The sequence below is a fragment of the Pipra filicauda genome, unplaced genomic scaffold (assembly GCF_003945595.2).
Source record: "Pipra filicauda isolate LSUMZ 115617 unplaced genomic scaffold, ASM394559v2 scaffold76_size2844353_pilon, whole genome shotgun sequence".
NCBI lineage: Eukaryota > Metazoa > Chordata > Aves > Passeriformes > Pipridae > Pipra > Pipra filicauda.
This window is the reverse complement of record NW_024104942.1, coordinates 507784-532978: the sequence shown is the minus strand read 5'-3', so window position 1 is coordinate 532978 and position 25195 is coordinate 507784. Positions and strand designations below refer to the sequence as shown.

At 55.5% G+C, this 25195-nt stretch overlaps 2 protein-coding genes and 1 long non-coding RNA gene across 5 annotated transcripts in view; 2 read left to right on the top strand and 1 right to left on the bottom strand.

Annotated features, from left to right (window-relative positions):
• Positions 1–2590, top strand: part of ATF6 (activating transcription factor 6) — a 77912-nt gene extending 75322 nt beyond the window's left edge. For both annotated transcript variants that reach the window (XM_027713313.2, XM_027713312.2), the window contains exon 16: positions 260–2590. In XM_027713313.2, coding sequence (XP_027569114.1) covers positions 260–468 — 209 coding nt within the window. In that variant the 3' untranslated portion in view covers positions 469–2590. The remainder of the gene's footprint in view (positions 1–259) is intronic.
• A 473-nt stretch (positions 2591–3063) lies between these two features.
• On the bottom strand, positions 3064–16859 carry OLFML2B (olfactomedin like 2B). Of its 2 annotated transcripts, none has more exons than XM_039389803.1 (8): positions 16716–16859; positions 15335–15598; positions 11756–11863; positions 8507–8683; positions 6612–6849; positions 5491–5967; positions 4918–5094; positions 3064–4611 (listed from the first exon to the last, which is right to left on the bottom strand). In XM_039389803.1, exons 1-8 carry the CDS (start codon positions 16857–16859, stop codon positions 4010–4012), a joined length of 2187 nt encoding a protein of 728 aa, XP_039245737.1. In that variant the 3' UTR covers positions 3064–4009. The 2 variants fall into 2 exon arrangements, with proteins under 2 accessions (XP_039245737.1, XP_027569173.1); XM_027713372.2 differs by having other exon boundaries at positions 6621–6849.
• A 6930-nt stretch (positions 16860–23789) lies between these two features.
• On the top strand, positions 23790–24463 carry LOC113983798. Its single transcript, XR_003539227.2, has 2 exons — positions 23790–23874; positions 24301–24463. It is a non-coding gene; the product is annotated as an uncharacterized LOC113983798 (long non-coding RNA).
• Positions 24464–25195: the final 732 nt, after the last annotated feature.

Below are 25195 nucleotides of genomic sequence, written 5' to 3'. Positions count from 1 at the left end.
AAAATAAAAGACATATTAGTTTCTAAGTGTGGCTGCACATGCTAAGTGTGGCCTGGGCCTTTGAGGTGTCACAAGCAGACTGGGGCCATGTTGTGTGAGATGGAGCTCCATGTGTGGAGCTATATAAAGGAAGGGAGTTCCCCCCCTCCAGCTCCCGCTCCAGACAAAAAAAAAGGTCCAGAAAACTCTGTTTTTGGTGCTTTTGGCTCATTAGCTTGCAGGGCTAACTCTCACCTTATTTTTATCCTTACTTTTGCAGAGAATGTCATCAACGGGCAGGACTATGAGGTGATGATGCAGATTGACTGTGAAGTGATGGACACCAGGATCCTCCACATCAAAAGTTCATCTGTCCCTCCGTACCTCCGAGAGCAGCGCAGAAATCACACTGACACCTTCTACAGCTCGTCCCCCTCCGTCCCAGAGATGCCCCATGCCCTGAGGGCCATTGTCAAATCCCCGCAGTAGCTCCTGGTTTAGCCGGTGCATCCGACATGCAGCAGGTCCTAGCGCCAGACTGAGCCCTTCCTTGGCAGGGCCCTGGGGCTCCTGGCACATGAGCACAGCAGGGGCAGTCCCCCTGAGCCCATTCCTGTGCCTGACCCTACCCAACCACCGCATCCTGTCCAGGGATTATGCAGCTCAGCCCTGGGGGCCCCATGCAGCAATGCCTGGTGCCAGAGGTGTGGGTGAGGCACCGCTGCAGTCCTGGGGTCGGCATCAGCAGCTGCTGCCCAGGGCTGGCGCGGGGGGGACACGGGCCATCCCTGCTACTTATGCATTGTCCAAAACTGTGGGTTGTTTTTAATTTTTGTCCCTGTTAGGCTGCCTCCTGAGGTGGGGTGCTGAACCCTGATGTCCTGCCCAGAGACATCACAGCAGACAGCCAGGCTTGAGATCAGGCTTCTCTCCCTGCAGTGTGTGATGGGCAGCAGCAGGAAGCAGTGTCCAGCTCCCAGCTGCAGGTGCAGGGGTTGCTGCAGCCCTACACCCCATGCTGGGCCAGCCACCCAGGCCTGGCCCTGCACCCCAGGAACATCCTTCTTCTTCCAGAATGGCTGTGCTGGGCCTGACCGGGCAACCCCACTCCACATCAAGCCCAAAGCTGCCCAAATCCCTGCCTGTGCAGCCTCCCTCGGTGGGGAGCCCTGGGATGCTTCCCAGGGTAGCAGTGGTGCTGTGGGGCAGCCCAGCCACTGCCACCCAGGAGGGTGGTGGGACCCTACACTTACAACTAAAGCACCACAGCCCACACTGACAGGGCAGTGCACACCCCCCACACCTCCTCAAGTCTGTGCACTCTCCTGCACACTGCTGCTGTCTTCCCCAGCTCACGTGGCTGCTTGGCAAAAGGCTGGGGCTTGGCCCAGGGGAGGTGATTTAATGCAGCAGATGCATTTGCAAAGTTTTTGGTTTCTTGGGTTTGGTTTCTTTTTCCTGTTTTTTGTTTGGGTTGTTTTTTGTGTGTGCTATTTAATACCTTTCACTGCTAACAACAGCCTGTGGAGCAGCACTGGCCCCGCTGGGGCAGTTGGGCTGCTTCAGTTCAGAGGGACACAGTCACAGCACCTTCCTCCTGAAACCACACACACATAACGCACACTCGGCCCCACACACCCCTCTCTGCCTTCCCAGCACTGACAGCCACCTGCCAGGCAGTGGGGGGTTGTGCTGTTTGCCCCAAACATGGAGCTGCAGCCGACTGCTGCTGTTCCAAAACCAGTGTGGAGCTCTGTTCGGTCTGTCCCACGTTTGCCGGCTGAGCCCCAGGCCGGAGCTGGGCCGAGGAGCACTGAGGTGCTCAGCTGGGACGAGAGCCAGCAGAGCATCGGCCTTGCATAATGACTTCAGCATGTTACAGCATTTTTCTTCCCCTTTACAGTTCACACAGAAGATGATGGGCTTCAGTTTGCCAGCCAGCTGCCTTTCCTTCATGATCTGAGCACTGACTGGCTCGTGTGGGGTTTTTAACTATGAATATTATTATTTGTGTGTGTGTGTGTGTGTGTGTGTGTGTGTCTGTTAGGAAATAAAAGCTGATCCAGCAGCAAGACAAACAGCTCCAGGGGCAGTGAGGAGGAGGATGAGGAGCAATACACCCCTGTGAAGTATGTGCCTTGCAACACCATGGAAAAACTTTGCCCTTTGCCACGTACTCGGCGCAAGCTGCGCAGGCCCCCCATCCTCTCGGCGCTCGCGCGGCTGGGAAGCAGCCGGGCTCGGCAAGGGGTTTGGCTGCACTCCTTGCACCAGTTCGTTTTCCTGGCCCCGGCCCCACCTGACTGTGGGCCAGCTCACACAATATTCAAAAATAAAAACCCCGGCGGTGCCCCAGCCAGAGGCACACGGCTCCCCTGCAGTCCCAGGAAGGGATGGCCGACTGCTGGGGGGGGCATTTACTGGGTTGGCACAGCCCAGCACGTTGGGAAGGGCTGCTGGTAGAGGCTGGGGGCTCAGGACTGCTACAGCACTGCATCCTCAGTCAGCACCATGGGCTCCAGTGGTGGAGAGCATCTCTCATCCTGTGTACTTCTGTTCTCTGTGTCCCTGGCACTGAAGGCAATAAAATCCTTCTTTTATTTATTATTAATATTTGTTGTTATTGTGCTTATTAATGCTGTTTTCCTTAGGCAAATGACTAGAAGGCCTGTGCTGTGTCTGCTGTCTCTTGGGCTGCAGCGTGACTCTGCTTAGCACAGCATTGGCACTGCCCATGGCACATGCACCCAGACCTCTCTCCTGCTCCTGAGAAGGGCACCCTGCATGAGCTTCTCCACTTTGCCAGTGGAGCCTGGCAAAGAGAAGGCCACAAGGGTCTCACTGCAGCCCAAGTGACCCCAGTGCAGCTGACATCACAAAGACAAGCTCTTGTCAGGGCTGGACATGACCATGTCACCTTGGCCCAGTGCCAGTTCCAAGTGGCCTAGAGCTCCCTAGGGTCCCTCCCCGTTTAGTGTGAAAGTTGGGTCTCCCCAAACCAACCAAAACCAATCCAAAACACCCCCATGTATTTCCATGCACCCAAAGGTCTGAACCAGAGCCAAAGAAAGCCCCAAACAGCTGCAAAGGTACTGGATCCTTTATTACTGACAGCAGGTAAATACAAGATGCTGGTAGGCAGGAGGGCAAGGGCTTTGCCTCTGTGAGGGGATCCCGATGGTCAACAGCCAGGACCAGGCTGAGCACGGCAGCAAGAGGCAATGCAGGATTTGGAGCAGCAGGACAAGGGCTCTCCAGCCCCCGGGGCTCCCACAGCCCCCTGCCCAGGCAGCCCAGTGCCCAGCTGAATGGAGCCTTTGCCCAGCAAATGCCAAGGGGGACTACTTTAGGTTACAAAATGAACAAACAAAAGCCATCTACACGTATTTACAGCATCCCCCTCCTGCCACCAGCTCACTCCAGCTGTGAATCAGGGCTCAAGGTGCACCTGAACCCCCCGAGGGGGTTGCAAAGGGCAGAGCCCAAGCTGGAGGGGACAGTCCTTGGCGTAAGTGCCAGCACCAGGGGCTGCTGGAGCTGCGCTCACAGCCCCATTGTACAGCAGGATCTCCAAAGGGAAGCTGGGAAGATGGTCCTGAGAGACGGGACATTCCCATGGGACACACAGGTCCTCCACCAGGGCAGGCAGACATCAGCATCCCGCTGGGACCTGGTGCCCACAGCAGAGAGGCCAGCTTTTTACTGGTTCAGGGTGTCTTGATCATCTTCAGCCAAAAACATCATCAGGGGGACCATGGCCACCTCCTCTTCCCTGGGCAGGAGGGCCCATCTGCCCTTCCGAAGGAGAACCTCCTTCCCCTGGGAAGGAAAATCAGAAGCAAGGATACAGCAAAGACAAAGGGGGTGGTTCTGGCCTGGGGATCGATCTACAATCCACCATAAAAAACCAGCTTGAAACAAAACCCATCATTTACTCTTCGATTTGTACAAAATAATAATAACAATAAAAATAATAATAAAAGGTGCTGGTGGCCCCTGGCTTGCAGTGCCCCACTGTGGTGGGGGGGTCTCAGTAGGCAAAGATGACATGGTAGGTGACTTGGTGGCCATTGTCCCAGGCGTAGAGCAGGCGGTCCTTGGGGTTATAGTCTATCTGCGTGGTGTAGGCGTACTCGTTCTCAAAGAGCAGCCTGGGGATGATCTGCGTGTTGGTGTGCGTGTCAAAGGCGTAGGAGATGTTGGCATTCCTCTTGTTGTAGCTGTCGACCGCGTACAGGACCCCACAGATGACAAAGCAGTTCCCGTAGAAGTTCTTCCGCAGCCCCGTCCTCCACGTGGTCTCCTTCTGGGTGCTGAGGTCGGCTGCGTTCAGCTTGCTCAGCACGATCACCTCCTGGTTGAAGCCCTCGTAGCTGATGGCCGGGTAGATGACCCACAGGCCGTTCTCATCCACAGCAAAGTCCACGTCTGAGTGGCCTCGCCACCGCCAAGGGGTGGACTCCTCGTAGGCCACGTCGTGCAGCATGGCCCAGGCGGCCACGTACCGCTGCTTCAGGTCGTACTTGATGATGTTGCGTGTGAAGGCCCGGTTGTAGTAGAAGGAGCCATTGTAGACAACGTGTCCCGTCCCAATCCAGCTGTATGGGAGCTTGTAGGAGTTGCTCCAGCGACCTGCAGGGCAGAGACATCTTGCTGGTGAAACTCTCCCTCTGCTTTGGGGTGGGTGGTCCTGCTGTCAGCACCCTCTGCTCCCAGCTCTGCCTGCGCTCCCTCCACGGCCACTAGCTGCAGCCTGACCTGCCCCATGCTCTGAACCCAGGTACTGGCCCCAGGATGGGGGGTCCCCAGGCAGGTCACTCCCCCATGATCCAGTATCCCTGGGAAGGAGGGTGCTACTTGGATCTTCCATGATGGAAGACAGTTGCAAGGCAAAGGGAGCAGCAGCCAGCGTGGCATCGGAAATGGTGCAAAACCCACCTTGCTTGAAATTGTCGAGGTTCCTGAACTCCACCAGCGTGTTCCCATAGTAGTAGTTGGTGACATAGATCCGCTCCTCCCGGGCCAGGGGATCCTTCATCCAGGCTCCCTCGTTGCGCCCATAGGTGTTCTGGGTGGTGGGGCCCGAGATGGTGGACAGTGTGTCCTTGCAGCGCCCTGCATGGGCAGAGAAGGGCTTGTGAGGCCCCAGGCAGGGTGGCCACACTCTCCCTGCTCCTGTTGGGGTGGGCATCCCCCCCCTCCAGCCCCTTACTGACCCAGCAGGTACCCCCTGCTACCTCAGCCCAGTTGCAGCCTCATAGGACCCAGGAGCACTGGCCAGATCCTGCAAACATCTCCTCACAGCCTCAGCCATGTCCCTGCCCCAGTTGAGGCTGCTACTTCTCCTGGGTCCATGTCCAGGGAGGCCTTTTTTTGCCCTGCCCAGCCCAGCCCCTAAAACTGGGGGAGACTACAGTAGGTTCCAGAATTAATAAGCAAGTAAGCCCAGCCGGACACGCTGTGGGCACAAGCCAGCCCCCCTGGGTGAGTGCAGGACCTGCAGGCACTCACCAATGATGTTCCTGATGTCCTCCTCCTCCAGGCCCTCCTTTGGGGTAGGGGGGCTGACTGGTGTTGGGGGTGTGCCTGCCTGTCCCCAAACTCCTGGGCTGCTCTCCATGTCACTCCAGGCCCCAGCGGTGGTGGCTGGGGGCAGGTTCTCCATGGCTGTGTCCAAGGCTGCCAGTAGCTGTGGGGTCCCCTCCTCCACCAGCCCTGCTGGGGCAGTCACGGTCTCTGGGGTGGGGGTCAGCCAGCTCACAGCATTGGGGTCTGGCGTGGGGTCCGTGGATGTGGCAGGTGACAGGGGCACCGTGGCCGTTGCAGCAGTGTCAGCAGCTGGGGGGGTGGTGGGAGCACTGCCAGGGGTGGGTGGCCATCCCACTGGGGAGGGCTTCCTCACGCCCTCGCCCGCCCTGCTGTTGGGCCTCAGGAGCTGGTCCTCGATCAGCAGGTCCACCGTGTTGTCCCCGCTGAACAGCTCGTCCGCTGCCAAATACAGACACAGGTGTCACCCCACAGTCCCCCACAGCCCCTCTGTGTTGGCCCCTCCACGCTGGCCCCCTGCCCACTTCTGCAGTCTGTCTTGTACTAAGCCCACATGCATTCCCTCTCCCCTTCCAGTCAGAGAAGGGCTGTGTGAACTACAGAGGCTGACGGTAGGAGGTCAGTGAGACCCCTTCACAGCCACATCCACCACCCCAGGCAGGGCAGAGCAGGAGGTGATGGAGAGCAAATCTGTCCCAGCTGCATGCCCAGCCAGATCCCATCCACCTGACCTGGGATTCCAAAGGGAGTGCCTCATCCAGGGCACGGGGACCACTGGGGCTCCCCAGCCACTGCAGAAACTTTTGGAAAGGTGTTGGCGTTGGGTGTTTTAAACTGAAGCAGTGACCTATTTCTTTAGCTACCAGGGATTTTCCACCGAATAACAATGCTGCATTGCTCCACATACAGGGCTCAAAGGCTGCATAGCAGTGAAGTACCAGTCATCCCACCTCCTCCTGCCTCCTCCCCCTGCTGCTCCCACACGCTTTGCCCACACATTCCCACGGGATGAGGCAGGACTCAGGGGTGGACACTGGTTTTTCCACAGGACACAGCCAGCCATTCCACTGACCGTGGCTGCATACCCAACTCACGTTGCTCCTCGATGTCATTCTCCGACTCGGTGGACTGGGCTTTGTAGTAGGTGACCCCTCGGACAATGGTGGGCTTGGAAGGAGGCCGGGTCCTCACCCTCAGCTTCCTTTGCAAGAGCTGCTCAGGCTTCTTTTCCTCCAGAGAGAGGTGCAGCTCTGGGAGGGACTCAACAGAGTTGATCTGCTGGGATATGGTTTCATCTTTCAGGAATCTTTCTTCATATTTGCCCTGGAAGAGACACAGAATGTTGTTACTGGATAGGCCAGAAATGCAGCATTTTGGGGACAGGGTAGGTCAGGCTGGCCAGTCCTGAATTGGGTAGGAGCTCTGTGCTCCCTCCTTCTTCAGGGTCACCCTCAGTCCCTTCTGACATGGGAAACCCTCCAGGAGACAGAGGGATGGCAGACCAGCATTGCTCCTGCATATCCTTGGTGCCACCCTGCAATTCCAGGACTCAGCACTCAATAAGGCATAGGCTGTGGGATGCAGGACAGGCAGAGTGAGATCCACTCCCTTGCATGCCAGGGAGCAGTGCTGGCAGCTGATCTGTAGAGAGAGTGCAGTGTGCACCGAGCTTTCACGAGGCAGAGAGGCTGAAGGCACCTTCCCAGCAGGACCGGGAACCCCCCCAGAGGCAGGGACCGGGAACACCCCGGGGCAGGGACCAGCTGCGGCAGCTCATGTCTTAAGGATTTCATCTCATTAAAGGAAATCAGAAAGCCAGCCTGAAGGTTGAAGCTGTGCCCATTTGGCTGAGAAGATGGGCCCTGCTGCAATTAACAGTGAGAAAAGGGGCATATTGGGAAATGAGGTCACTTGGGGTAATAAAAGCCCCACACTCTGCTCTCCTTCCTGACTGGGGCTGGCTCCCCTCCAGCAGGCAGCAGCTGCTCAGCTTTTGGCGTGGGGAGCAGGGGGAGCGGGGCTGGGAGCATGGCCGGACATCCCCTGCCTGGGGCACAGCTCTCCAGGGGCAGAGTGTGCTGGCACAGCACGGTTGGGGCCATTTCCCCACCTGCCAACACACAGTGCAGGTGTGGGAGCCCACCCTTCCCACCAGGGCTTGGGGAGCCCACCCCCACAGAGGACCCGCAGCACCTGGGGGGTCAAGTGCAGGCTGTTGCCACCCTTAGGAGCTGAGCACCTCTGTTTGAGCTGGAAATGATGTTTCCCTCCCTAGACACCTTCTGCCCTGCAGAGGTGAGGGCAGGATGCTCCAGGAGTTGCCCAGCAGGGATAAGAGGAGCATGAGGCCATGCTACATCTCACTGCTGAAGCAGCAAATGCATCAGGACACTCTGGACAGACCTTTTCTCAAAACACCCCTCTCACCCCTCTCTGAGGCTGCACAAAAACTGCTGCCCCAGGCTGAGGTTGTTGCCATGCTGAGCAGACCCCACGGAGACCCCCCCAGTCTGGGGTTGGGTGCCAGAGCCAGGGATGCCCAGCCTCTGCCTGGAGCCTGCCAGGCGCAGGGGCTTTCTGTGGAGGGGTAATTGTCGGGGAGGGAGGGAGGGCAGGCGACAGGCTGTCCCTCCACGGAGCCCCAAGCCCTGCTAATCAAAGGCTCTGAGTTTCCCACCGCTTCCCAGCCGGCCCCACAATGACATCACGCTTTCCGAGCAGTTCAGCCACTGCTGACCTCGAAAACCAACAACCCCATGGGAAGGGGGGAGGCTCAGGGAGCAACCTCCCTCTGCTCCCACCTACATCCCGCCCCGGCGGCAGCTGGTTTGTGCCGAGAGAAGCAGGCTGGATTGGAGGCATGGAAACAGGGTCATCCGAGCCGAGAAAAAAACCACCGGCCCGGGGTCACATCCAGGAGACACCCCCAGGGCTGGCTGGTGCAGCAGCAGTGACATCGAGCCGTGTTGGGCAGCCGTACCTCTGCGTGTGTGTAGGCAGCCTCCGCATCCCGCTGCAGCGAGCCCTCGATGTCCGTGAGGCTGTTGGTGAGGAGCCTCGAGCAGTTCTCCCTGTCTCTGCCGGAGGGATTCTGCAGACCCTCCTCCCCACTGGCTCCTGCACGGTGACCTTCCTGTGTGAAGTTCCTGGACATGCCCTAGAGTAGCAAGAGAGGAGACTTTACCCCACTTATAGTCAAGGGATGCTCCATGGCCCCCAAACCACAGCTCAGAAGCCAGAAAGCAGCTCTTTGCTACCATCCTGGGTTTACAGCTGGGATGCTTTAGCTGCTAAGAAGATGCCCCCTGACCCTAGTGAGATTCAGAAACCCCATCCTTCGTGTGCACATCCAAGATCTACTCTTTTCCACAGGTCCCCATGGAGCAGGAGAATGGCCGTGAGGTTCTTCAACACCCATCTTCAGCTACGCTTGCTGGGTCATGGAAGAGGAAAAGACAAGCTAAAACACCTAAAGTCTCAGCCTGCTGTCCTTGGCCTGCGGCAACAAGTTCATCTCCCATTTATTAACCTCACTTTCCTAGCAGGATGCCATCCTGGCTGGTCACTGCCTGCCTGACCTTCAAGGGATGTCCTGGAGGTCAGTAACCCACTGGTCTGGTTTCAGCTGTCCTGGTCCTGCCCTGCTATCTGGCCACACAGTGCCTGCACTCAGAGACTGCTCTTCCCCATCACCCTTCGCTCCCACAGAAGAGAGCGAGAATGTGGGGACAGGACAAGAGCCAGTGACCCTCAGAGAGTACTCCTGTAACCAGGAGGGAGCTGGGGCTGGCTGCAGCTCATCAAGCAGGCAAACCCTTTGCCCTTCTCAGTTCCCCAACAACAGGCACATCCCGTACCCAAGGGGTTTGTGCAGTCTCTGCTCATCACTCCTCGGGCTTCTACATCTCAAACAGCAACTGCTTTAAGTAAGGCGGCACATCAATCACAGCACTTTTGCACAGAGACTGGGGGTGGTTACCCTGATCCTTCATTTTCAGTGTCCTGCCACTAATTTCTCTTAAAACCCACCGTGACCTCCAACTGTGACCTCAAAATCACCAGCTGATGCGACAGCTGTGAGCTAAAGACAAAGCAGAGGATCTGCCTCGCTGGAGAAGGTGCTGGTTCTGTGGTCTGGGAGTTTGGGGGTTCCTTCCCTTTATGGACATCACTTGAATAAAAGACCTTTTTATATGGGAAACAACTCACAAAACCTTCTAATCTCTGCAAAAATTCCATCCTGAGCTCAGTTAACCCCCAGCCCCCTCCACATGCATCTGAATTCCCAGTCTTTATCCAGAAATTGTGAGTCACAGGTTTTGAGGTCGAGTCCAATGATGCAGGGACTTTTCAGCAAGTGTTTTGCCGTAGTAAGCAGGTCTTCTTCTCGTGATGCTCTCCTAGGATCAGCGCAGGAGCAGCTTTTGACACCATCCTCCTTTGGAGAGGATGACTAATTCCAACAGCCTTGTGCCCTTATCATTTATTCTGTGTAATGTTTGGCTTATGACCTGCTTAGGGATAAAATCTGCCTCCCCTTGAGCAGGGAGGCACCACCAAAGCCTGGCCTGTGATGCTGCTGGAGGCCACTCAGTGGCTTTGCTGCAGAGCAGCTGCCAAAAGCACACCCGCCTGGGAGGGCAGTGCTTTGAAGCCGTGCCAGGCTCTTGTTCAGCATCTCAGCTGTCCATTGTGTCAGACCCCGTGGCCGATGCAGGGTGTGATCCTCCTCCACGTCCTCTCAACAGGAATTTCCGTGCTAAGCCGGCAGCAGGAGGCGTTTCACACCTGCTGCCTGCACTGCCCTGCATCAGCTCGGCCCTGCCCCAGAGCACTGGGCAACCTTCATCTAACCCAGACTCCTCCTGTCTTTCTCCATCCCAGACCAGTGCCTGTAGGCAGCTTCAGCTGCTTTTACATGATTCTGAAGCCCTGTTTCTGGGAAATTAAAGACCCCAACCTGTGAATTCCCTGCTCCTACACCTTTACTGCTCCATCTCTGGCCAAACTACTTCAGCCAGACTGAGCTTTCTGCTACTCTGCCTCCCTGTGACAGGCTGTAAGCAGAGTGACCAGGCTGCAAGGTCACCCCACATGCCCAAAGTGCCACCAGCACTGCTGGCTCTGAACCTCCCATACAGGACCCAGCTGGTAAGCAGGGCCACTTTGGCACTGAAGCAGAGTCCAGTGATAACGCCACTTGAAGTAATCCCTTGGCAAACCCAAGTAATCACTGGAGAACACCCTAAACCACAGGAAGAGGGTGGGATTGCAAACAGGAACATTGGTGCTTTGTTATTTTTAGACATCAAAACCCCTTTTCCCCCTTTTGGGTCAATTACTGTGCTTGGAAATCAAGAGCCCCTCAGGCAAGCCTGCTCCTCCCAGCTGTCTTCTTCCTGACCTTGGGATGGAGCATGCCATGCCTTCCCAAAAACACTTTGCAAGTGGAATTTTGGCTTTATAAATCACCGCCTCTCAGCCTCTGGCTGGAGACAAACAGGACTGCTCCACTCCGACAAGAATGTGGAATTACTGTCCCAGATACGGACCACGGGAGAAAACTCCAGTATTTAATCTGGCAACCTGTTGCTACATAGCTGAGCACAGCTTAACAAACTGCAAACCCTAGGCTGTGCTAGCCAAAGAAATATTAAACTATATGGAAGTGAAAATTATTTCACTGGAAGTCTGCTCTAAAAAGAATGGAAGGTTGAGGGTTCTGCTCTTTTTTAACGCAGGCCAAGATGTAACTTGGTCCTTCAGGAATCTGAGCTCCTTGGCTCCCTGCCGTCCTGGTGAGTGTACCCCAGCACCAGCCCTGAACCTCTCGCCCCCACATCAAACAGCACAAAAGCAGCCTGTTGAGAGCAACCAGCACAGAGGTAAAACTGAGAAGAGGAAAAACTTAACAGCAGGCCCTTCTGACCCCAAGGAGATACTGCTCCTAGTGAGGCCACAGCTGGGATCCCGCACCCAGTTTGGGCCCCAAGGGATGGGGGGAGCTGGAGAGGGTCAGACAAGGCTGATGGGGTGGTGATGTGCTGAGCACTGCCAGTGAGGAGTGGGGGGGAGTCTAGTCTGGTCTGGTTTAGTTTGAGCCAAATAGTTAATTAACATTTCTTCCAAAAGCAACAAGGCTCTGAATGCACCAAAGGCACCAGGAACTTAACTGGAAGCAATTCCCACCAAAGGCAACAACCTCAAGGGAGAGCAGGATTCATCTTACCTCCTCGAGCTTTTCCACCCGACCCACCAGCTTGGTTGTGACCGAGTGCAGCTTCAGAAGGTCTAAGCCATAAAAGGCACTTTCCAGCATCTCCATGATGGAAGACAGCTGCAAGGCAAAGGGAGCACAGTCAGGCAGCAGCACTTGCTATCGTGTGCCTTGAGTGGTTTCCTCAGCTGAAAAGTCACGGGCGATGCACCCATCTGAGTACAAGAAGTTTATTAAAAAGCGAGTTTTCGCTTGCACAGCCTTGCTGCATTGCTGTCCCCGTCAGAGCACAGCATCCAGAGCAACGTGCTATACCTCTGCAGAGCTTCAGGGCTTTGGGAGCACATTTTGGGTGCTGGGGATTAGTAGCAGGACAAGGAGAAGCACTGCTCTCTTTGCCAGCTCTAGGCAGGCTCTCCTGCAAGCCCAAAGGATTAGCTACAGTGATGCGACTGCCAGCAAAAGAGGCAACAAGAGAAAGGCAGCTCAAATAAAAGTGAGTTTGAGATCAGACTCTGAGCTCGTGCCATCCTGTGCTTTTTTTCCTGGAACAAGAAGAAACTTGTTAAAAATTTTTAAAATATTCCCAAACGCAAGAGTGAAGAACCAGATATTCAGTGCCAGCCTGGTAACAGTTTGCTTCCTGGAGAACAACTCTATCAGAGAGATGCTGCCCTCTCCTGCAACCACCCATTTCGGAGACACCCTGTATTTAACTCACCCCTGTCCCACAGCAGGAAGGGTTGTGTCCCCTTGTCCTGCCCAGCATCAGCGCTTGCTCAACAGTCCTGGGGATCTGGACAGCAGTACCCTCATTCTGCCTTTTGTCTGGGTCCTGGTGCTCCTCCACAGAGGACAGTGCTGACCATGGCAAGGCTGAGGAGAAGCCGGCCCATTCCCTGCCTCGGCTCCCACACGTCTCCTCCCTCCAGTCCTATGTGTCCCCACATGTCCACATGGTGCTGCAGACCTTACAGTCCCAATGGCTGAGAAGGATATTCAGTGCATAGGAATTACTACAGGGCAATGACATTTTCTCCAAGCAGCTACAAACTGGTCAACAGAGCTTCATAAACATGGGAGAATCACAGGCAGCACTGCTGGCAGCACTCGTAGTTTCCACCCCAGCCTCTGCAGTCTCCCTGTGGAGCTGACAGCAAAGGAAAGATTTTTTTGGGCCAGATAAAATGGCAGCATTAAGAGACAAGAGCTGTTTTATGGCTATGCATCCACTTTCCACTGAGGGCTGGATGAAGACGACCGATACAATGCACACAGCCTGCCAGACAGCCACTGGAGACATGTGCTTTCCCTCCAGGCTGGATAATTTCCATCAATGCGCAAAGGTTACAGACTTTATTAACCTCCTTTCAAACCATCCTGAACACAGACTCCTTGCACTGACTCTGCACCCGAGACCCCACAACACACGCTGTGCCTACAAGCAGAGGAGCAGTTTGTTGCCATTTCACAAAAACAGATCTTTGATTAAGCTACTCCCTGCCAGCACCATGCTGACCCTCCCCGAAAGATCACACTGATGTTCCTACCAACTCAATGCTTCCTTCCCTTCATCCACTGCAGACTTACACTCCCACTGGTCTGATGGTCCATGAATTCCCATGGGACCTCATTAAAGACCTCAGGTCTTTAATTTCAGGTGGGACTGAAATCTTCAGTTGGGATGCCCAGCACAGCCACTTGACTGAGTTGGGGTGCCCAGACATACGTTTCTGCTGCCTGGACTTTTCTCTCTGTGTTTATCCCTCTTTCTCACCGTTCCCTCAGGGACACATCCTCCAGCCCACTCATCATAATGGAAGGAACTTCCCACAGCTCTCCCACACGTGGAGTACCCACGGTTTTTGAGTCAGAGCATAAGAAAGTCTGGTAAAACACAACACACACAGAGCATGACCCTGTGCACTTCCCGCTGCTGGACTGAGCAAGGGTGATGCTCCTGGGACCAGCAAAGAGAGCTATACCCCTGGGGCTGACCCGGCCCTGCGCTGAGGAGTGCAGGAGCTGCTCCTGCACGAGTCACATAAGAACTGGAGCTGTGTCCTCTCCTATTCCCAGCTTCTCCCAAGAGAAGTGGCTGTTCCCAGTGAGCCCGACAGCAGGAGGGGCTCTGAGAAAACAATCCTGCTTTACAGCTCCTGGGGATGGACTTCCACAGCAAAGAAAACCCCCGCGTGTGTATGTTTGGATAAATCTTGTGAAATCGTTTGGCCGCGAATCCTTGTGAAATGAGCAGGGGAGCCGGGGCCAGTTCCTAGAGGACAGGCTTTCACACCACAGCTGGCTGTGAGCAGCTCCCCGGTGGGAAGAGCAGCTGCAGCCAAGGGCGCAGCTCGCCACACCACTCTGCTCCTCCTGGAGGCTGACCAGCCCCAGAGAGGATGGGGAGAGAGCTAGATGTGAGAGAGCTAGAGAGATGTGAGGTGGAGGAGCTCTGCCTGCCTCCTGGCAAGGGACTACAGAGTGTCCCCTCCCCTAACACACAGAGCTCACAACTCCTTATCTAAGACCATGTGTGACATTCTGGCTTCTCCCCCAGACGAAGGACCACCAAACGACTCTAGACTGGGACTCCTCCTTCCCTGAAATGATGGATTGTCTGCCTGTGCCTGTTTATCTTCCCTAGCTGCAGGGGCGCTTGGACAAGAAGCTGCTAACTGTCTGCAGTTGGACAAGATGAAACACATCCTGAAGCTCCAAATTAATTAGAACAAGCCCATGGTGGTGGTGGCCTCAGTGGCAGGCTGCCCCACAGCATCTCACACACCGCCTGCCTTCCCCCCAAAGCTGGGACAAGCAGGGCTGCCCCAGGGTACATCCCATTGCCACCCACACCAGTGCCACCAGCATTCAGCCTTCTGCTCCAGGGACTCCCCAGGGCTGGACCAAGCCAGTGGCAGTTTCTGCTGCCCTACACTGGTAGAAAACTTGAAAACTCAGCAAGGTTTGCTGCCAGCTGCTCCACCAGCAAAACCAAGAATCCAGCAGAAGTCAGGAGTACGTAGAACAAACACTGTCATGTTTGGAAAAGAGTTCTGTATTACTAGAGAGATAAAATACTAAATAGTAGAGAAGTGTCAGCATTTAAAACAACAAACCCATCCTGCCATCTGCCAGCTGTGCAACACACCCTCACGCTGACGCATCAGCAGCTTTTGGCCCACAGAAGCCAAAACAGCTTTTCTGTATGGGTCTTTGGGAGTCCCTCTCTGCAACAGGAAAAAGACCTGACAGCTGCTGAGCAGAGCAGAGCTGTGCCCCAGGGACATTTGGAGCTGGACAAAGGGCAGGGAGCAGCCCAGTTCCTCCTGGGCTTCCAGCAGAGACAGCCACGGTGGACCCCAGGCAGCATGGGATCAATCGAGTGAATCATCCACTGCAGCTGCTCGAATCAATCCCTTAAGCTGAGCTTGATTTTTATATCAGACATGCGGACATAAAAATAAGTAGGAGATGGTTTAGAAAAAAAGTTTGGGAAATATTTTTTTTTTTTAGAAACAGCTCTGAAATAAAAGGCTTCAGAAGACCTCCCTCTCCCCAAAGAGTCCCAAGCTCAAGATGCTCTCCTACCTTCAGGTCACTGCTCTCTGCCTCCCGCAGCTTCTTTAGCCTGAAGTCCCCCTCGCAAGGGTTGAGGGCCGAGGGGGGGGCCACGCACGCACACTTGCAGCTGGGTCCTGACGTGATGGTTTCCACCGTGTAAAAATCCTCTGCTCTGAAAGCGCCTTCGTTAATCCTCTGGCAGGCGCCGCGGCCCAGGGGTCTGACCAGGCATTTGCACCGGCAGTCGGAGCCTTCAGACACCGCCTTCACCTTGTCGTAGTCACCTAACAGCTGAGCACAGGTCACCGCAGTTAGCCAACCTCCCATCCTCTGCCTGCACAGCAAGGACAGCCTAGACCTTGAGGTCAAAACAAGGACACTTTGGATACCCCGAACCTCGAGGAAACTGGCCGGCTTTTCCAAAATCTGCCAACCAAGAAGCTTTCTAGAGATTGCAAAGCTTTCTGACCCCTGCCTACAGGGGGAATAAAAACTGGCTTCTTACAACATGGTATTTTTTATTCCACTGTGTGCAGAATGCTGCTTTGAATTTTAAATACAAAGGATTTTAAATACAAACACCATCCTGCTGTCTTTTAATGCTCCACGTCCAAAAGACCCAATAAGTCACCTGCTTCCCAGAACAAGACTTTTTTTACACAGGCAAACAGGGTAACGGTACACTGGAAGAGTGACTGAAAGCCACCCTAAAAGCAGCATAACCTGGTGGTGAAGCAGTATTTCTGATTAGCCCTATACAATGCCAGGAATTTCCTTTACAGAGATCTGCAGACAGCGCTTCTGAAAGCCCAAGCACAAAAATAACTTTGGCGGTACGTTTCCAATAGTCCTTGCGTTAGCCATTTCCGAGGGCAGATAATCACACACCGTCTGATCGGCCAAGTCTAACAGAAACCTCCACCGCATCCCACTGGCAGGGAAAGAGCCTGGATCCCTCCCTTCTGCACACAAAGAGGCTCCACTAATTCCCCTCCCAAGAAACTCCCCGTTTTCCGAGTCCTCCTCGGGGAAATGATAGGATGGAGGCTGTGAACTGCTCCCAGATGGGCTTCAGAGAGTTCACTGCACCCCGGGTGATGAACTCTCTCCAGTGCTCACCGGCGGTGCTGGCTGAGTATGCAGCATCACCCAGCATCGCTGAGCACGCACAGCAACACATAGCACCACCCAGGGTGCACACAGCATCACCCAGGGTGCACACAGCACCACCCAGGGTGCACACAGCATCACCCAGGGTGCACACAGCATCACCCAGGGTGCGCACAGCATCACCCAGGGTGTGCACTGCATCACCCAGCACCGTCGAGCACGTACACCCGGCATGCCCCAGCACCCCGCAGGCTGCGCGCATCATCCCCCCGGCAGTGCCTGCATCCCCCGCGGGTACCTGGGAGAGAATGTTCTCTTGGTTGTCCGCCTCGTCCTGCAGCGGCTCTGCGGAGGGCCCGGCCGTGCCGGCAGGGGTGGTCCCTGCCCGGCAGCCGGCGCCCAGCGCGGCCAGGCAGAGCAGCAGTGGCAGCGGCCGAGCCATGGGCGGGCGGCGGAGGGGCCGGGGCCGGCGCGGAGCCGCCGCTGCTCGCTCAGGTGCGGCGCGGCGGGGCGGGCGGGGCCGGCCCGGGCTCCCGCCCCGCTCCTCCCTCCCACCCGGCCTTCCCTCCCTCCGTCCCTCCTCCCCGGTCCTCTCCCGGTCCTCCCTCCTTCGGCGACGAGACGGGGCCCGGGCGGGGCCGAGAGGGCGGCGGGGCGGGACCGGGGCCGCCCCGGGCGGCGTTTCCCACCTGCGGCGTGGGCTCCCCGCAGCGCCAGCCCGCTGCTCGGGCCGCCCCCGAGGCGCTCGGGCATCTCCCGCCCGAAGGAGGCTGCGGGGCGACCCCGCGCGTCGGACTGCTCCGGGAGGATGCGACTCGCCTTCCCAAAGTGCCCGCACTGCCGGTCCGCACCCGGCAAACCTGAGCCTCCCACCCCTGCGGTGTGCCAGGGGGCTGCTGGGGGACGCAAAGCCGTCCTTACGACCTCCCTGGCTCCTGAGAACAGCCTGGCTCTCACCGTCCATTCCTTTAGGTCCCAGGGAAGTGGTGCTGATGGCATGGCACGGCACACTGTGGCTCTCCAGTAACACTGCACACACTGGGGTCACACAAGCAGTGCATGTTTCCAAGACGGGCTCCCAGCCATGAGAGCAGACCTGTGTGCTCACTGAAATCCAGGCTGACGCCGCCGGGAAGCGGTTGCACTCTGGCAATCCTGTATCCTTCTGCACCTCCTGCCAAACGGAAATGTTCTGGACATGCTGTTCCCAGGGAAAGCACAGGCACAGCATCTTCTGCTGCGGAGGTGTCTGCACTGCCCTGAAGATGTCCTGAACCTCACTGAAGCACGAAGAAACCTGAGATGCCCTTATAAAAGTACCAATGACAATCAAACACAAGCCAGCACCATGTCCCAGATATGGCACATGCTCACATTTGCCTCAAAACCTGCCCACGAGGTCACAGAGAGAAGCCACACACACAGCAGGCAGCACGAGAGGCCACATGAGCTCTTGCTGAAGCAAAGCTGTCCACAAGCCAAGTACCCCCAGTCCTTAACACACTCATGTCCCAAAACCACCCCAAACCTGGTGCCTGCAGCCCTGGGACCAGGCATCTCCCTAGGGGGGCTCTGGCTCTCCCATCCCATCACTCTCTCCCAGGGTCACTCCATGGGGATGAAGCTGCCAGACACAAAGAAAACATCTTGTGTGAGAGAGGAAGTGGCTGTGGCACAGGGGATGGTAGAAGATGCTGACTCCAGGACTGCAGGATTCGTGTGGGATGGCACTGTGCCTCCCTCTCCTCTAGCCTCCCTGGGAAGTGAAGGCTGTGGAAAAGGGGGCAGGGACATGTGGGTTCCTGCAGCAAGGCTGAGTGGAACAGAGCAGGAGGGGAAGCAGCCAGGGAGGATGGGAGGACAAGGACAGCCAACCTTTGGGCAACTGGAGAGCAGTAGGAGTCAAAAAAACATTTCTAAGAGCCTCACCCCACCAGTCTCTCTCAAGGATAATAGTTCCCTTGGGCACCAGCTCCTTCACTTCTGTTTCCATTGCTGAGCTTCCCTGGGAAGCAGCTACTCCCTCTGTCATCACAGACTGCCCCAAGGCTGCAAGACTGAGGCTTCTGAAGCCCCCAGCTCGTGCCCAGTGGGGCCTCCAGCTGGTCCAGAGTGCCAGACCCCTGCAGGGATGGCACTGCCAGGGCTGGCAGTGAGAGCAATGCCAAGAGCTCCCACAGCAAACAGCACCTGAAACTTCGTAAGCCTTTTCCTAAGGATCACCTTAAAGGCTGGGAAAAAAAAGAAAACAAATCAACCGCAGTATTTCAAAAGGGAAGGCTTTCCTATGTTACTGAAGTCCTTTGTTGATTTCTTTTCTAAGGGGAAAAAAGCATTTTTGGTGGTATTTAGTTTGAGTTAAAGAGGGGCTTAAGCCTGTGCTTTGGGGGTAAGAAGAGAAAGTGACAGGCATTTAGGGTTCACTGCAGTCATCTCTAAAATCTGAACATTTCCCCTTCAAGGAAAAAAACAAGACAAACCCACAGACTGAGGAGGACAGCAGAGCAAGTAAGTGTGGATCTGCCTTCTCTGTCAAGGTGAAGGAGGCTGCCCAAACCTTGGTCTGAGCAGGAGATCCCAGGGTCCCCAAAGCTGGTCCCATTCTCTGTGACAGGGCTTGTGCAAAGCCAAGGCAGCACAAGGATGCAGATAGACAGTGCTCTTTTCTAGTGCCACAAGAGTGCCATCAAGTGCCATCACCAAGTCTTGGAAAAATGGAATCTAACAGCTTCAAGACAGACAACAGAACATGTCTGTGCCAGGAGCTGTGGGTGCAAAAACCTGCATCCCCAAAAGCATGTCCTTGCTGCCTCTCACCTCCCTGCGCTTGTGAGGGGCTCTTGCAGCAGGGAGACCATTTCATTATGGGTCAAACCAGGGCACGGGCATGGCGGTGGGAGATATAAGATCCGGGATGCCCCCGGCGATGGATGCAGGGAGCCATTCATTTTGATTGTCAGGGCCTGCTGAGATTGGCAGGATCGAGGGGGACAGCACAAGCGGCGGCACGTCCTGGCCTTTGGGGACAAACGCCGCTGTCCCCAGTTTGGGGCAGCCGGGCGCTCCCCTCGCCTGGGTACCACTCCCCGAGGGATGCTCGGAGCCGAGACGGGTGACCGGAGGCAGGACCCCCGGGCCCGCTCCCCGAGGGATGCTCGGCGCCGGGGCAGGACCCCCGCAGGACCCCCAGCAGCCGCCGCCGGTCGGTGCCGCCGCGTCGCGCTGGCGGGGCCGCAGCTCCCCCGCGTGGCCCCGCAGCCCCGTGCACAGCCCGGCCGGGACAGCCAGGGAGCTCCTTACAGTTCTCCGCAGTTAAAACGCTTCCTATTTGGGAGCAGCGATCCGTGCTGGCCGGCCCGCGACACCCCGAGCCTCCTCCAGGTGGGACAAGCCCCAGCGCGTCCAGCAGGAGAGACGCTCCAGTTCCGTCTCCATTCCAGTGTCCCTCCCCTGGAAGCTCTCCAGTATGCCCATCTCTCCCTTGTACTGGGCAGCCCAATTCTGGACAAAGCGTTGCAGGTGGACCTTAGCAGTGCCGAGCAGAGGAGAAGGATCCCCTTCTGCCTGCTTTCAGCCCTCACCACACCAGTCGCCTTCTTTACTGCAAAGGCGTGTTGCTCGTGTTCAATTTATTATCTACCAGCACCCTCAGGGCCTTTGCCACTGAGTTGCTTTCCAGGTGGGTGGTCCAGCACACAGTGGTGTGTGGGGGGGCTGTTCCTGCCCAGATGCAGGACTCTGCACTTCCCCGTGTTGAACTGCGTGAGATCCCTGTCACTCCACTTTTCCAGCCTGTCTCTGGATGGCAGCCTGGCTCTCTGACCTGTCAGGCACTTCTGCCAGTCCAGAATGACACACACGTGCGCAGGACACACGTGAGCTAATTTAGGGCCCAAAGCTGAGAGATCCCTAGCATCCACATGGATGGGACATGTCACCTTCCTTGTTATCTGGCCTGGAGATGAGCAAGGTGAGCTAGAGGCTGTGGTTGATCTTGGCACACTCCTGGTATTTGCCTGAGCTCTTCCCAGCACCTCCATGTGGCCTCAGTTCACGTGGCTTTTGGTCCCATGGCCTTGGGTCTCAGCGCCACATCCCGTTGAGACAGATCAAAGCTGCAGGAGGCAGGTCTCCTTGCTTGTATTCCCATGCTGGATTCTGCAAGGCCCTATAAGCTAGTCCAGTTGCCGTGCAGAGGTGACATGTAGAGGCTGATGGAGTATGTCACCATGTTCTGGGCTCTGCAGCTCAGTGCCTGCTGCCAGCAGCAGCCAGGGGCTCCTGAAGGCAACACTTCTGTAGCTGCCAAGGGCCAGTAAAGAGATGGGTGAGCATTTAAAGGGGGAAGTGGACTCAAGAGAGACCATTCACCTGGACACAGCAGATGGTTGGATGGCAGGAGGCCACACAGCTCAGCAGCGGCCACAGCAAGTGGTGAGAGTCCCTCGTGCATCCGCTTCGCCACACGGCTTTGCTGCTCATGCCCAGGGTGAGGGAAGCTCCCTCCCACTTCCATTCAGTGGAGGAGAAAATCCGTCTCACAGACTGAATTAACCAGCCATGACGTGACCGTGAGTTGCACAGCAATTTGAGAGGTTTCCCTACTGACCTCAGCAGCGAGACTTGTGTTTACATCTGTGAGTCAAATGAGACCTGGGTGAACAGGCACGTGCTCCGGAAACCATTCCAAGGTTGTCCAACCCGTGTCACTGCGGGAGGCACGGCTGCACCCAGCCTGACCCTTCAGCCTCCCTCCTTCAGCAAGCCCTGGGCAGATAATGGAGGCCTGCCCAAGCCAGAATACCAAATGCATTAAAAAGTGTACCCTAAAAACAACACTAATAGAACATTACAAGAATGGTTTTTGAAAATGGGATCGGGCCAGGATAGTTGCGCTGTGTCAGACAGGCTTGCTAGCTGGGAGCCCCAGGCCTCCTAGGAAGGTCTGTTCCACCTGTAAGAGTTTATGAGAACAGCTTAAACCTGGGTTTAGGAGAACTTGAACCAAGCTGAGCTGTGCAGGCACTGAGTACAAAGGTCAGGACAGATGACTGTAATGTGAGAGAAGTGGGACTTCATACAAGTTCTGCTTTATTATTAGATAATAATTATATAATACTATATAATAATACAACTTTTAATTATTTTTATATAGAATAATATATAATATAACAATACAATAACTATGTTATTACACATTGTTAATAAATTATTCTGCTTTATTATATTATGCTGAAATTGATGGCTTCCTGTTCCCATTCACCAAGCAGTGCCAGACCCTAGGGCCTGGTATTTTCTCACCACTGTCAGAGACTTTTGGCACCAGTTGGGCTTTCCTACACGACATGGGTACCTGTCCTGGGCCAGCACTGGTACCTACAGAGTGCAGGCAGGCAGCATGGCTCTCACAGCAGCCTCAGACACCCTGCAGCCCCACTCTTCCTCCATGGAAACCACTGCCCCATGCTTACGCCACGCATGGCACAGCCAGGAAAACAGGCATGGCTGTTAGTCCTGCTTTCAACAGCACAGAAGGTGACAAAGAAATCCAGTGGGTAATGTGAGGGATGCCAGCTGTTTGTACCCATCCACATTTCACACTGTAACCTGTGATCAAGGTGAGGTTCTACCTTGCTGTGTTTCAAAACACAAATCCCCTTGAGCACACACTTCACAGCGGTACAATGTGCCCTCTCTGCTGGGTGGAACTGTGAAAAACTGACCCTGGGTTTTGAGGCCAGGTAGCTAGTGCCAACACCCTGCCTCACTGTCACGTTTCCAGCACACCCACACACCATCAGGGCTGCTCCATCAGTCCTTGGACACACAAGGATATGAGCCACCTCTCCGCTTCCAGGCCATTTGGGAAGAATCAGCATGTCCCCCCGTGCCCCTCTCGCATCTGCACATCCTACCCTTCAGTGGGAAGCTGTGGTTGGAGATGGTGAGCAGAGGATTCGCTGCAGCAGAGCAGCACCCCCAGGCACCACACGTGTGCTCACATCGCCCTTCGCACAGCAGCTGTACGAGCACCCATCTGCACGTGGCACAGCCTCTCACTGGAACCTCACCAGGTCACAAAAAGCAGCACCTCTAGTGACAAACACTCAGCTGAAAGCACAAAATCAGTGTTTTGAGATAGAAGCCATGATTTACCAAGCTGGTGCAAAAGGTTAGCAATCTCTCCACACAGTCCTGACCACAGCACCCTGCCCACACACCTTTCCATCTACTCTGGACCTCCTCCTTGTTGGCCCAGCTGTTCTCAAAGCAGCCTTGCCAAGACAGTGGCAGGGGACAAGAAGGGCCCTCAAGGACAGGCAGGGGCTTGGGGGAGCCATGGAACTGCTAAGGACAAAGCAAGGAAGCAAAACCTTGTTTCAATCTCCCAGACAAAAATCCCCACCAGAATTTTCTGTGGAAACCTCCAGCCTGGACAAAAGTGAGTCTTTGGGGACTGGTTGGCTTCAGTTGTTTTGGCTCCAGGGAAACCAGCCTGGCTGTCCCACATAACTTCCAACTGTGTTGGCATTTGCTTTGGGATGTCCCTCTTGTTAATACCTTCTCTGCTCTCTCCTGAGCTGAACCGTAGACCTGAGAGGTCAGGGGGCTGTCCAGGGAGACCCGGGAAGAACCTGCACACCCTGGTCAGCCCCTGCAGAGTCTGCTGGGGGTCAGCGTTCAGCAATGCTGGCAAAGTGAGGGTGGGCAAGGTCCAGGACAGCCTGTCCTGCTCTAAACAGTGCTTTTGAGGTGTCCAGGCCACTGTTGGACACACAGCTCACATACCAGTGCTGTGCTAAACATCAGGAAAGCCAACCTTGGTCCCACAGCAATCACATCACTGTTGAACACCTCATGGAGGGATATGTGAGCAGGGGAGAAAGGTTGGGAGAAAATGGGGATTTAGCAAGGCCTGCCAAAGACATGACTTCTCCCTGTCTCTCTCTGGCAGAGGTCTGGGTAACAAGGAGTGTTGGCAGGTCCCATCACAACTAATCAGTTCAGTTCCTGAGGCAGTGGGCAGGCAGCACCTGCCTGATCAGCAATATTCAGGGAAGGTGATCAGACAAGGCAGGGGTGGATGTGCTGGGGCAGGTTTCTCCAGGAAACAGCCACCACATGTCAGCAGCACCTGCAAGTGTGGTACTCTGGGCGGCACATCCGGAGATGGAACCAGGGCCAGGGTCACCAAACCAGCCCCAAATCACCTGGGGGTCCTATTAGTGTCCAAAGGAGAGCTATGAGAATGGTGAAGGGCCTAGAGGAGAAGTCATAAGAGGAGTAGTGAGGTCACTTAGCTTGTTCAACCTGGAGAGGAGACTGAGGAGAGACCTCATAGTGGTCTACAGCTTCCTCACAAGGGGAAGCAGTGGGGCAGGCACTGATCTCTTCCATGTGGTGACCAGCAGTACCACCTGAGGGAACAGCATGAAGCTGTGTCAGGGGAGATTTCTGTAAGATATTAGGAAAAGGTTCTTCACCCAGAGGGTGGTTGAGCACTGGGACAGGCTCCCCAGGGAAGTGGTCACAGCCCCAATCCTGCAAGAGTTCCAGAAGCATTTGAACAATGCTCTCAGGCACATGGTGGGATTCTTGGGCAGGTCCTGTGCAGGGCCAGGAGTTGGACTTTGATGATTTGTGTGGGTCTCTTCCAACTCAGGATATTCTAGGATGCTATGAAAGCTGTTCCAGCATGCTCTCTGTTTGCCCAGGGGTAACAGCAGCAGCTCACTCCACCGTGGTCAGTGCCCACTCTTCACTTAAGAGCCTATAGGTTCATGGGGGCCCAATAGATCTTGGGGAAGACACCTCCATACCATCAACTTCTAATCCCACCACCTTGACTGCTTGCTCACCCTTCTCCCCTATATCCTTGCCAGCTCTACACCCCAATAGCATTGTCCCAACCTTGAGTTTGGGAAAAGAGAGGAGGGCAGAAGCTGGAGAATGACTGTGCATACCAAGGAGCGACATTTCCTGCAGGAGATATCCCACCCTCATTGTCTCTTCTCATTAAACACTGTGCCTGGAAGGCCAACAGCACCAGAAATGCTTTGTTAATGACAGAAATGCCAAGGACCATCACCACATGGGTGGGAGGAAGCCACTGGTGCCCACAAGGCTGAGGTGGCTGCATCTGGCAAGAGATGCCTGCCGGGCTGTCATGCTGCTGGATGACTCATCACCCCAGTGCCAGGGTTTCAGAAAGGCAAACATGCAGTTCCAGAAGGACTGCTGGTCCTCCTGTAAATGGCAGAGGGGTCCTCAAAAGCCCAGCTATGTGACAGGGCATCTGCCAACACACCCCACCTGGCCCTGCAGAGCAGGGACCTCCATCACAGACCACGCAGCTAAACACCCTGGGGCTATACTACCCCAGTACACTGGCCCTCTGGGAGAGAGCTCACCCTACAGCCAATATTTAGGTAGGAGGATGGACCTCTTACCTCACATATGAACTGCAAGGCCAGCACATAAGACCACTGGATCCAAAAGCCTCCTGGTTCAGGGCATGGAAGGAGAGCAGGAGAGCCCAAGGACATGGCCAGCACCACGTGGTGCAGCTGGGAACCAAGAGGTGGATTATCAATGCTGGTACTAGTCCTGCTGCGAGAGGGGCATCCTTGACAAAGGACCTCCAGAAGTTCATGTCATCAACACTCCTATGAGTCTATAATAACACATCTGGAGACATGACCTGCTGCCCGTATACAGACACATACCCAAACTGCCAATTTTGCTCCTGCCATTCCAACCTCTGACCCCGATCCGGTG

Coding starts and splice junctions, on each gene's coding strand:
- OLFML2B (XM_039389803.1), bottom strand. CDS start 16,859: ATGGCTCGGCCGCTGCCACTGCTGCTCTGCCTGGCCGCGCTGGGCGCC. Junction 15,599..16,715: donor AAGAGAACATTCTCTCCCAG/GTACCCGCGGGG, acceptor ACCTGTGCTCAG/CTGTTAGGTGACTACGACAA. Junction 5,095..5,490: donor GGACATCAGGAACATCATTG/GTGAGTGCCTGC, acceptor CTGCCCATGCAG/GGCGCTGCAAGGACACACTG.